This window comes from Bos indicus, chromosome 22, assembly GCF_029378745.1.
Source record: "Bos indicus isolate NIAB-ARS_2022 breed Sahiwal x Tharparkar chromosome 22, NIAB-ARS_B.indTharparkar_mat_pri_1.0, whole genome shotgun sequence".
In the NCBI taxonomy this organism is placed as follows: Eukaryota; Metazoa; Chordata; class Mammalia; order Artiodactyla; family Bovidae; genus Bos; species Bos indicus.
Genome location: NC_091781.1, coordinates 58,690,309 through 58,702,992, shown reverse-complemented (window position 1 = coordinate 58,702,992; position 12,684 = coordinate 58,690,309). Strand labels below are relative to the sequence as shown.

Below are 12,684 nucleotides of genomic sequence, written 5' to 3'. Positions count from 1 at the left end.
CTTAAGGCTGAAGACGACAACGCGGGGCGTCCCTCACTCACGGACGCTGCAGCTGCCATGCCCTCACCGAGGCCCGGCCTGGGGGCACCCAGCGGCAGGCCAGGCGGACCCACGCTGGCGACAGCCTGGTGGGAAAGCTGGGTCTAGAAGGACAAAGGTGGGCAGTAGCCGGCGTGTAAACAGAGGGGGTGACTGAGAGGGTGGGGAGGCAGCGGGGGCGGGAACCCCAAGATCTGGGGTGAGAGGGACGGATGCGGCCACTGGGGAGGGTCACAGCCCCGCTGTCCCCAAGCCCAGCTCCAGCCCCACCTTCCACCAGCCACCCTGCGGACCGCCCGTCCTCTCTGCCATCCTGCGCCTTCTGCACCTGGGGGTCCCGGCCAGGACACCTGGCCACGGGCTGACGGCTGGCCAGGGCATGTGTCTGGAACAAAGGCAGGATGGAGGCGAGGCTGCTGGGGGGCACAAGGCTGCCCACGGGCTCTGGCGGTGGGAGGCTGCTGAGGCCAGGACAGAGGGGCACCCAAGGACTGAGACATGTCAGTGGAACCTGGGACCAGCTTCGCCCAGGGCTCTGCGGGGAGCTGCGTGCTCCCCCAGTCTCAGCCTTCCCGCCCGTGGACAGGCCCCGGGTCCTGCTCAGCCTCCAGGGCAACTGGGAACTGCAGCTGACCAGCGTGGGGGTGCGAACTACCCCCCCATCAGCGCCCCCACCCTGGGGGGACACCGGCCTTACCCCAGCACCCACACGCTCCCTGCGGTCCATCAGGGGCGGGGGACAGCCCAACTCACAGACGGGACACAGGGCTCAGCCGCCCCCAGGAGGCTCAGCACGGTCTGGGGAGGGTACCCCTCCCGCAGGTGCTGGTGGAAGTATGGGACTTGGATCTGAAACAGATGGTGAGTTTCCCTGGATAACACACACTGCCCCAGGCCGCTTTCGGGCTTTTGAAAAATGTTGAGTATATACCACTGGGGAGAGAGGGAAGGTGCAGTAACAGGGGCAAAGATTCTCATTTATAGGTCAGGTCCCAGCTGGCTAAGCAAGAGGGAGATGGGAAAGACTCGAGGTCGGGGCGGGGGGGTCATCAGCCAGATCCCTAGCGTCGGGGTCCTGTGGATTTACCCAACACGAGCAGCCACAATCCCTCTCCTCCCCGCCGCTGAGAGTGGAACTCGCGTCTGTGATTCCAGGCTGTGTGCTGGGGCCAGGGGCCGGCCGCCCGGACGAGCACTTGTCTCGCACGCACCCAGCTGAGTGCATCGCCTGGCGCTGAGCTGAGGCCACCAGCTCGGCGCGCTGCCCTCTGACCCCAAGCAGGGCCGGTGGGCTGTCTCCAGCCTTGGTTTACTGCCCACCCCCGCCCAGAAACACACATCCGAACCCCATCCTGAACACACAGTGCAGTGGCTGAGACGGAGCTGACCCCGTCCGCCCAGCTCCAGGCCTGGCCGATCACTGCATAGCCAACCTCCTCTGGGCATGGGGGTCTCAGGAAGGCCATGAACCCTGCGGCTGACCAGCGGGACCAGAGGGGTCCTGAGAACACACCCCAGGAGGAAGGCAAGGAGGAGATGGCAATGAGTGTCGGAGCCCCCAAACTCCCAGCCACACTGAAGCCTGACCCCGGGCTGGTCACCGACAGTGGCCGTTAAAACCCCTTCTGACTTGGGTTTCTGACCTTTGCAACCCAGAGACTTCTGGTTTACACTCCCTCTGCCCCCCTGGTTCCCTTACCCTCCCCAGGACCGTGTCTCTGAGGTCCCAGCCTGTCCTGTGTTCAGAGTCCAGGGGAGGAAGGGGCCGAAGATACGTGTAAGTATGGATCCGCCCTGCACTTCACTGCATCACTGAGTCCTTATCGCCACCCTGCAAAGTTGCAATGATTGGCTCCACGGTACAGAGAAAAGCCCCGAGGCTCAGAGAGGTGACATTGTCTGCCACGAGCCACACAGCCTCTGGGCGGCAGATAAGGGGTCCATCCAGAAGCTCCTAAGGCAGAGGGAGGCACTGGAAATCAGCCTGATCATCTCAGTGCCTCGGCCCCCACTTCTCCTGGGCCCAGCCAGTTTTGGGGGGCTCCTCCGAGTTGCCTTGATCGCTCAGCAGCCCAAGAGCTGGTCAGGGACTGAAGCCAGGCCAAGGATGGGGGATCGGAGGGACTCGGGGGCGCCTGTGGCCGTGGCCCCTGGACCAGAATCGGAAATGGAGCAAATTTGAGCAGATGCTCGGTTATCCCGGCCCAGCAAGCCCTGCAAGAGCCAGGCTGACGACAAATACATCCCTTCCCTCATCAGCCATTCCAGACAGACGCAGGGACCGTGTTGACAAGGGGCAAAACCGACGAGGCCAGTACATCTTGCAATTAGCAACATTCCAACCGCCGCGCGCAGAGCCGGGGGCTGTTCCCACGGGACCCTCTCCCGGGGACCCCATGGGGTCAGGCGCGCCCAGGACGGGGATCACAGGGCATCTCAGGCCCCTGGAGCTCGGGTCCCCAGCTCTTCGCCGGGGCGTGCGATAAACAGGAGGGAAGGCCAGGCCCCTCACCGGGTCCGCCGGGGAGCCTGGCCTTCAGGTCCGGGGGGCCTGAGCCGGCACCCCACCCGGGCTGGCTTCTGCCCCGCGGTCCCCAGCCCCACCAGCTCCACCCCGTCTGCCCTGCAATCCGTGCCGCCGCCACGTGACGGAAGCCGGCCCGCCGCGCAGCCCGTGTGCAGGAAGACAGACGCGACAAAGCCCTCGCTCCCCTCACCTATGAGTCCTGGTGGGCTGCGCTCACTTTAGCCTCCAAGACGGCACTGGGGGGACGGCCAGTGTCTGTCCTGGACCCGGGACCGCGGGTGGGAGAGCCACGCCCGCATAAACACTGCGCTGCTGTCCCGGGCAGGCCTGCAGGCCCCGGAAAGCCCGGGGGTGGGCCGGCAGGCGGGGTCCCGGCTCCGAGTCGGGTCTGCAGAGGGTGGACGAGACCCTGCTCTGAGGTCTCCAACTCAGCGCCGGAGGCCAACCAGTCCTCAGCTGGCAGCTCAAGCATGGAGGCCGGTGGGTTTCAGCCTGGGGCACCAGGGATCCCTGTCAGGGAGGCCTCGCACAGAGGGGCTGAGGCGCGGTGGGCAGTGGTCACTGGCCTCCTGCCCCACAGTCGCCAAGTGTCCGGCTCATCAGACCCAACACCTGCCCCCAGCCTTTGCTTTCAATGAAACTTTGACGTGCAGGCTCACGACAAGACGCACAGAAATTCCGCCCCCAGAGTCCTCGTCCGCCCCGCACCGTCCTTAGCACCCAAACCTGTGCTGCACCTTCTCTGGTCCGAAACGATGTCCGTAAGTCATGTTATCTCTCTCCACATGTTATGAGACAAAAATCAACAGACAGCCTCAGCTGTGGCAGCACAGGGAAGACAGGGAAGCAGGTCACGAGGCGGCCGGCCCGTCCATGGCGGGTGCGTGGGGATGAGGTCAATCTCCCGCTCCCAAGGTGACAGCGGCTAGGATCCCAGGCGGACGCACGGCCTGGCTCCCGACCCGGGGGCCACGAGAGACGCCGCCCTTGGTGACACGAGGCTCTGCAAGGCGGCAGCTCTTGGCAGACCTCCGGATGTATCTGCGTCGGATCTTCCCGTGACTGTGAGGAGAGCAGTCACATTCCTGGAAAAGCCGCTGGATGTGACATGACGGCCACGGGAACGCATCCAGTGGCAGAGGCATCTCGTGGAGTGAGGGCTGGGCCCAGGTCACTTCCCCGAGGGTCTGGGGAGAGCCTCGTGGGTCTCAGCCATGCAGGCCCGGCCCCCACACTGTAGGGAGTGGGCTTCCCTGGCCCGCCGCCAAGACGCCTCTCCCTGTGTCTGCCCCGAAGGCCACCCACGTGTCCGGCGGCCCCTGCTGAAAGCCCAGGGCACACCGTCCACCCCGTGGTGGCGGCTCCACCTGCGTCCGCCTCCTTTTGGGCAGGGTTGCTGTCCCCAGGCCCCGTGCTGGACAGGAGCTCCCAAAGGTGCCCACGCAACTGATCTGGATGGCCGGCTGGCCCAGGACACACGGGCGGCTGGGAGGCCTGTGGGATCGGAACCTCGGGTGCCCAGGCCCAGTCCTTCCCACGTCCCCACTCCTGCCGTGGCTTTGTTTCCCCCACGGAGGCCACTCTGCCAGCCACCGGTCAGGGTCTCCCACCAGAGGGAGAATGTCGCCTCCTTCACGGGCTGGATGGTCACCCCACCCCCTCAGGGAGCCCCAAATCCGGAACTGAAGAGCCGAGACTGGGAACTCTGCTCGGTGTACATGGCCGCATGGCAGAGCCTCTTCAGTACTGGAGCGCTTCCATCCGTGCACAGCACTTCCCCAGGGAGACCCCACGAAGCCGGACTCGGCGGTGGCCTCGGGGCTGAGGAGCCGGAGAGGGGCTGGCCTTGCAGGGTGTGTGGACGGCGCTGCACCACGCCAGTGAATCGTCTCTCGGTTACAGGAGTGAACAAGGCACATCCAGGAAAGACGGAAGCAGGGGTTACCGGTGTGAGTTAAAACTTCTGAGCACGCACCGTGTGCCAGGCACCCCCAAGGACCCAACGCTCTGGGCTACTGACGAGCTGGAGGACTGGGCTCTGGCGGGAGGCCTGAGCCCCGCGTCCCTCCCACCCACCCTGATCTGGGACAGAAGCTCCCACAAAGGCATCAGGGGCGTCGGCAGGCGTCCAGCAGGCCCAGGCCCCCCAGTCAACGTCGGGGGTCCTTGGGGCCGCGTGGTCCGACGGCAGAGAAGGAGGCTGAACCTCACCACTCCCAGCTGCCTTTATTCAAGAAGGAGTGAATCAAAAGCACCGCGAGGTGCTACTTCACACGACGAGAATTCCTACTACAAAAACAAACCACCAAAAATCAAAATGGTAAGTGTGCGCAAAGATGTGGATCCGTGTGCAGTGCTGGTGGGAACGTAAAATGGTGCAGCTGTGGTGGAAAAACAGCAAGGAGGTTCCTCCAAAAAAAGTGCAAGTTTCCAGGGGATCCGGGAATTCCACTTCTGGGCATACACACAGAGGAGCTGAGAGCAGGGTCTCAGGGACGCACTGGCATCCCCACATGCACACCAGCGCTATTCACAGCAGCCAAAAGCGGAAGGAAACAGGTGTCCAGAGACAGACGAACGGATCAACAAAGTGCGGTCCAGACGCACAATGGAGTATTTCAGCCTTAAAAGGAAGGAAATCCTGACACAGTGCAAACATGGATGGACCTTGAAAACGTGCTCAGCGAAGTAACCACAGAAAGACAGACGCTACAGGGTTCCACTTACTCGCGTCCTCAGAGCGGCTGCATCCAGAGATAGCGGGTAGGATGGTGGGTGCCCGGGGTTGGGGCAGGGAAGGGGAGTGAGTGTTTTACGGGCACCGAGTCTCGGTCTGGGAAGATGAGAAGGTTCTGGAGACGGATGGTGGTGACGGTCGTGAAACACTGTGAACGTTCTTACTACCCTGACCTGCCCACTTACAGACGGCTGAGCCGGCCATTCTTCTGTTACGTGTGTGTTACCACAATTTTAAAACAGAAGGTTATAGATGACCTGCCTGGGCCTACACAGACGCCGGGCCTCGCCTGGAAGGCTCCCAGGCCCTGGGTGCCGACAGAGGGACTGCCCTGTGCAGAGGGACCGGGGCCCAGGGCTCCCCTGGGCAGACGGGAGGACCAGGGCCCAGGGCTCCCCTGGGCAGTTGAGAGAGGGGCACGACTGGATCTCAGGGTCCGAGGGGTGGGGAGAAAGGGCACCCCCTGGCAGGGGGCCAGCAGGGGGGCTCCCCACAGGGCAGGCAGGACTCGGCGTATCTGCTGTGTGTCCGGGGGATGATGAGCCCCCGGGGACCACAAGCCGTGCATGGAACGGGGCGTGTGTGAAAGAGCTAGAATGTCTAAGCTCAGCGTCCTGCTCGGGCAGCTCCAGGGAGGGCCAGGGCCTCGGAGACCGCGGGCTGGGGGTGGACGGAGGGGAGAGAGAGCAGGAGCCAGTGGGCAGCTGGGCGGCAGGGCGAGGGGCGGACTCAGGCCCCCAGAAAAGCAGCAGGCCTCGGGAAGGGCCGCCCGCCAGGACGCGCCCCAGCCCAGCCCTGGCTGGGTGTGTCCCCCGTGGCCAGCCAGGGGTCCTGTGCAGGCCTCCGGGCCCCAGACCTGACTGGAGGTTGGAGTCAGATAAGAGGTGAGGAGAGAAAGGGTCTCTCTACCTGGGCACAGAGCTGCCTGCAGACCACAGCCTGGCGCTTCCCCAGGGCCACCCTGGCCCCCGGCCAGCCCCAAGCAGACCGGCAGGGGTGGCTCCTGATGGCCTGGGCTGGGAGCCTGCTGCCCTCTGGAGCGCGGGCGCCAGAAAGGATGGCTGAGAGCCCCGCCCACCCCCAACTTCCCTCCACGGTCCGGCGTGGGAACTGCAACCCCCACCGCGGATCAGAAGCCTCTGTGGGTCCCAAGGCCCCTGCTCGCAAGGGGGGCCCTTTCTGTGGGCAAGACACCTTCTGTCCCGGCCCCGCCCGCATCTCCGGTCTCACCTCTCACCTCCTCTCGCTCACACTCGGGGCGTGGGGCGTGGGCCAGACACCATCACTTTCAGTAAAGCCGTCAGAACGTCACAGACTGGGGCTCTGGGGCCACCCGTCGGGGTCCAACCCCCAGCGCCACCCCTCCCGGGGTTATTCGGTGACTCGGCTGCACCGTCTGTACAGAGGGGACAGAGACAGCTCCACCCCCCAGGGTCACCGTGAAGGTCAATGAGCCAGTGCTTGCAGAAGGCTTGCGACCCTAGGCTCGAGGCCTGCACGCCTGGAGGGCCTCCCCTCCCTGATCAGCACCCCCTTCAGCCTCCAGCCGCTGTGGGACGTGGGAACCCTCCCCGTCTCTGGGCTGTCGTCCTGTCTGGCCTGTGGCTCTCTGCACTGACACCATCTGTTCACGGCCTACAGGACCCCAGAAGCTGCGTCTCACTGGGCTCTGTACCCTCTTGCTTCCCAGGTGGCTCAGGGGTAAAGAGCCCGGTGGCCGACACAGGAGACACAGGACACCCGGATTCGATCCCCGGGTCGGGAAGATCCCCTGGAGGAGGGCATGGCAACCCACTCCAGTGTTCTTGCCTGGAGAATCCCAGGGACAAAGGAGCCTGGCGGGCTACAGCCCATGGGGTCACAAAGAGTATACAACACAACTGTACCCCTTAGCTTAGGGCAGTGCCAGGCACAGGGTCCGTCATTCATTAATCAAAGAAGACTTCCCCAGCAATCACTATACACCCAACACTTTTCAAGGTGCAGGACACGCAACAGCTAACACACGGTCAGCCCCTCGGCCCTGGCGCAGCGGACACTCCAGCGGCCAGAATGGACCAACCAGCCTGTGAGGGGGACGCAGTGAGGGTCGGACAGAGGCAGTGCTGGGCGGGGAAGGCGCTGGGCAATGTTTTTAGGGTGGCACCTGCCATCTAGAGTTGGTGGCTCCAGGCAGAGTGAATGAATGAGTGAGCCGATGGGTAAATTACAAACGAGCATCCCCGCTCCCCAGCAGCCCCGAGGGTCTCGCACACCCACTGCAAACTCCTGCAGCCCGGCTTCCTGTGTTCACGGAGCAGGAAGTGACGTGCTGTGTAAGTGTAGTTACAGTCGGGAGGGGGCCGACCTTAATTAAGACGCTGTTAATTAAGCTTTCAGTGTAGGCCTGGGCTTGGTTGCTAGCAAAGTTGATTAAGGAACTGATCCTGGACGCTTCACGATTTCCCCATTTCATTAATAAATCTTCTCCTGCTCACCATGTCATCCACCGTCCCGTCTACTTAGGGCCGGCTCCATCTGTCAGAGTCCGGATGCCCAAGCTCTCTCTGGGGCCCAGGGCGTGGAGTGGAAGAGGCCACAGGACAGGGAGGCGGGGAAGGGGCCGGGGGCCGGGGCAGGGCTCCGCCTGCAGCATGTCTGTCCAGGTCGGCCGTGTGTGCAGCGCACTGGGGGTGGGATGTGTGTGCAGAGCACGGGGCTGGAGGCCGCCACGAGACTTCAGTCTAGTGGTCTACCCTTCTCTGACCTCAGTCTCCTCCTCTGTAAAATGGGATCATGAACCCCCCATTTCACAGCACGGGTGAGAACCACGGAGGCGAGGGGTGTGAGAAGCCGCGAAGCCAAATAGCACAGCCCTGACAGTGGCTGCGGTGGTCCTGGGCGGGGGCCTCCAGGCCCTGAAAGTCAAGCATCTAGAGACATTCCATCCCCCATGCTACAAGCCCAGGGATCGCGCTGCAGGTGCCAGCAGAGCCCTGGTTCTGGTCCGCAAGTCTTTCTGCAAAACAGGCCCCCCCACCCCGACTTCAGCCACCCCCTCCCCAGTCTCTCTGCAATCTCTGGTGCCCATGGGCTTGGAGGCGGCACGTGGGGGAAGCCTGGGTGTCCTGCTGCCAAACTGTGGGAGCCTGAAAGCCAGGGCGGTGAGGAAGGGCCCACGGTCATGGAGGGGGAGCCCGGCCTGCCCTCCCCACAGTCCAGCCCCCTCCCAGGCGAGTGGGGCAGACAGGCGTGGTTGGCGAGCCCTGCTAGGGGCCGTGTGTTCCAGTGCTGGCTCCTGGGCTCCCAGCAGACAGAGCGAGTCTGTACTGGTAACGGGGAGGGGTCCTGGGACTGGAATGGCAGCTGCGTGCTCACAAATCACAATCAGGCAGGACCCGGAGCGGTGCCGAGGGAAGAGGCCGCATCCGCGAACATCACCCACAGCTGAGCATCAAAATCACGTGGGGAGAACCGCAACGTTCCTGAGGCTGCACCCCTCCCAGGACCCAGAAGCCAGGACACGGGAGTCTTAAAGCATTCCCCAGTGATTCTAATGCAGAGCTGGGCTGAAACGCACCCCCCACCCCCGACACACATCTCGAGCCGGGGCACTCCAAGTTTCCCGGGGATTTGCTTAGCCTCAGTTGTCCCATCTCTAGAATGGGAGTCCAGAGGCTGCTGCACAGATTCCACCTCAGAGACCTCCCTCCCCCGGGTTTCACAGCCCCTGAGACCAGAGAACTTCTCTGACCTCAGGCTCCCGGGCCCACAAAGGAGGCAGGAGAAAGGGGGAGTCTTGGGGGTCGGGGGGAGGCCTGTTCCCAGCGACAGCGGAGGCTCCGTGCCGGGGAAGGATTTATTATTTGTTTCCAAAAAAAGAAAAGCAGGGGCAGGGAGTGAGAACCCGGACTGACCGGCTCCCATCAGCAAACCAAGCCGTGGGCTTCTCCACTTAAAAGGCAAACGAGCATCACAGCAAACCACAGAGCCCGCCGCCTTCCTGGCCCCGGGGCCCCGCCTGGGCCTGCGGATAGCACAGCGGCAGAAGCGCCACCTCCTCTCGTCCAGCTCCGCGAGTGAGCGCGCCATCTGGCCCGGGTGGAGAGCAGTGGGAGCCGCTTCGCTCGGGCTCCAGGGGCCCTTGTCAAGGTGTAGGGGGGTCCGAGGCCTTGGAGTGCCCCAGGGGTCCCCCCACATGATGCTCCAGGAACCCCCCTACCCGGGCTTTCGAGTCCTGGGGACTGAGCCCAGCCTGAGGGCCCAGCTCTGCCCTCTGACCTCACAGGGTCTGAGGTCACTGCACAGCCCCCAAGTGCCCACGGCAGGAGGAGACTCACAGTCCCCAGTCCCAGAGGAGGGGTCCTGCAAGGCCAGAGACCCAGCTGCTGAACCCAGAATGCCGTAGAGCCCCAGAAAGCTGCGAGGGAAGCTGGCATCCTCATCCGATGTCCCAGGAGGCGCGGGCTCGGCTTTCCATAAATACCCGGACCCGTGATGTCACCACCCCGTGCAGACGTTCACGGACTGCCGCGGGCCCGGGGCCCAGCAGACAGGTGCTCTGCCGCTGGCCCACGGCAAGCCTGGGTGTTACGGGGTGACACTGGCAATCCCCGCTCAGGAGGGCAGGCTGGACCTTCACCCGTCCCCGGAGGGCACGACACCCTGTCCCACCCTGACCTTCCTGCCAACCTTGCATCAGCCACGGCTGAAGGGCTGATCACGGCAGAGCTGGGCACGAGAAGCCATTTCCAAATGGACACAGGAGGGCTGAACCAGACACCAACATGGTAGCAGCTGGTCTGGGGACCCCATACGTAGATTTGGGGGGGCGATGCCCTCAGAGACAGGGAATTTCACAGCCCAACAGAGTCCTGTTAACAGCCTCCCCCGCCTCAATCATGACCACCGACAAACATGTCCACTTCAGGGGACAAATGCTGGCATCTAAGCCTGGTGGCCAGCTCCCTCTGCAAGCCACCTGCACGGCAAAACCCCCCTCCCCCCAGAGGGCCCGGGCTCCAGCTCCCAGCTGGGCTGCGGCCCTTCTGGCCTCAAGTTCCAGGCATAAACCTGCCACAAATACTCACAAATAGCGTCTTCTGCACGCCATCCTGTCTGGAGGGGGTGGGCAGTTTTCCCTTCTCTCTCCCTCTCCAGCTGGGAAGGCTCTATGTGGTTAGAGGAGCAGAGCGATGCTCAGGCGAGAAGTGGAAGGGAATAAAATTAAATCGCGGGCGAGTCACATTCCCGGGGGTGGCGCACTCCTCCGCGAAGGCTGGGGCAGGAGCAGGGGGTGGCAGTCGCGGGCTCCGGAGGACCCAGGCACGCAGGGCTCACATGGTGCCCGGGAGCCTGCGAGGACGTCGGGTCACCGTGGTCGCCAGGCTGGGCGGGAGCCTGGCCTCGCGGCTACCTGGGACCACCTCGGGCTTGGGCCCTGCCGCACATCCGGGGTGGCGGGGCGCGTGGGTTGGGGAGGGCTGGTGAGGGGGGAACAGCATCCGGAGGAGGGGCCGGCGCAGAGGCTCCCCGGCGCCCCGGGAGCAACGTAGTGCGGGCCGAGCTGGACCAATCGCCGAGGCGCTCGTCGCCATGGCAACCGCAGCATCAGGCGCGGCCGCCCCGCGGCGCCCTCGCTGCAAAGTCACCCAGCAGGCGGAGAGCGCTCCAAACCTGGAAATCCGTTGCTAAAATGCACGCGCTGCTGCTTCCCGGGGTGGCTTCTCTCTGTCTTTGACCCGGAGACGTGCGAGTCACGGAGTGCACGGAGCTGGCGCCCTGGAGTCAGGCCGGCTGATTCCCAGACTGGCTCTGCCTCCCAAAGGCCCTGAGACCCTGGGCAAGCTGCTTCTCTCTGGGAGACTTGATCTACGCTGCTGTAAAATGGGATCATCACAGCCATGTCACGGGGTGCCAGGAGGGCTTACCACACAGAGCAGCCACCCCGGTGCATGGCTGGTTATCAATCGCCGGCCATATCCTGGGGGCGAATCTCTGCTCAACTGTGGCATCCCCTCATTCATTCACCCACTCACTCATTCCAACAGCTCAGGGACTGGCAACCCAATGTGAATAAGGCCAAGTATCTGCCCTCATTCATTCATGAAAATGCCGTGCTTACATTCTAAGGAGGAAACAGAAGTCAGCATGGTCAGCTATAATTTTGCATGGTAATAAGGATCAGGATAAAAATAAAGCAAAAGGCAGGAGGGAGAGGGAGGTGAGAGAAGGGAAGCCCACCCACACGGGGAGGGGGTGGTCAGAGAGGGCACGCGTGGGCTGAGACCTGTATGGTGGAGGATCTGGGGAGGAGCAACCAGGCAGAGGGAAGACCTACAGCCAGGGTCCTGAGGCAGAATGCTCTGTGTGTGTTTGAGAGCCACTGAGGAGGCCAGTGCGTGGCAGCACGCGAGTCACCTCGCGGTGACGACGGGTGGTCGCTTCCACCGTTTCCCCACAGACGCACTTTGGATCAGTCTGTTTCCTCATTCGTAAATCAGGAATTCCAAACCTACTTCATACGTGTATTGCAAGTGAAGTCGCTCAGTCGTGTCCGACTCTTTGTGACCCCACGGACTATACAGTCCCTGGAATTCTCCAGGCCAGAGTACTGGAGTGGGTAGCCTTTCCCTTCTCCAGGGGATCTTCCCAACCCGGGGATCGAACCCAGGTCTCCCACATTGCAGGCAGATTCTTTATCAGTTGAGCCACCAGGCATATATATCTACATAGACACACGTAATAGATACACTTTATATATATAAATTATTTACACATATATAATTTTTATGTGCATTATAATCCTTGTAACAACCTCAGTGAGATACAAGATTTTACAGAAGAGGAAACCAAAGCCAGAGGTTCAACACCCGCTGAGGGTCACACAGCTGGTGGGCGGCACACCAGGGCGGTCTGACTGCAGTCTTGGCTCTTCAGCAATTCCTAACTTCCTCGCTGGGTTGATCACATAAGAGAAGGGATAGGAAGGCCCTGCCCCCTGGCTGACAGCTCAGAGGGCCGTTCTCTTCTTCCCAGTCTCTCTGGGCTCTCAGACCCGCTGGGTTTAGGGGCAGGGTGGCTGCTGCATCATTTCGTTGCGTTCCTTCCTTTACAATGGAGGAAACAGAACTCAGAGAGGGCAGGTGACCTGCCTGAAACCGCACAGCAAAAAGTGGCAGAGATGGGACCCAGTTCCGGCGGCAGGCCCTCACAGGGGGTCGGAGTAGAGACGGGGCTGGATGACGGTGGTGGAGGGCATCTGGGACTGCTCGACGCTTCCTCAGCAGCACCTGGGAAGGACCCGTCTTACCCCAGCAGAGCCTTCCCTCCTGAGAGAAAGGCTGTCAGATAAGTGGGCTGACCTTGCCTTAGAGCCCGCCCACCTCTCCCCTCACTGGAG

The 12,684-nt window shown here is 62.7% G+C and overlaps 1 protein-coding gene across 1 annotated transcript in view; it reads right to left on the bottom strand.

Annotated features, from left to right (window-relative positions):
• IQSEC1 (IQ motif and Sec7 domain ArfGEF 1) overlaps window positions 1-10,725 on the bottom strand; it is a 142,125-nt gene extending 131,400 nt beyond the window's left edge. Inside the window, exon 1 of the mRNA XM_070776998.1 lies at window positions 10,373-10,725. Coding sequence (XP_070633099.1) covers window positions 10,373-10,395 — 23 coding nt within the window. The 5' untranslated portion in view covers window positions 10,396-10,725. The remainder of the gene's footprint in view (window positions 1-10,372) is intronic.
• Between the last annotated feature and the right edge of the window lie 1,959 nt (window positions 10,726-12,684).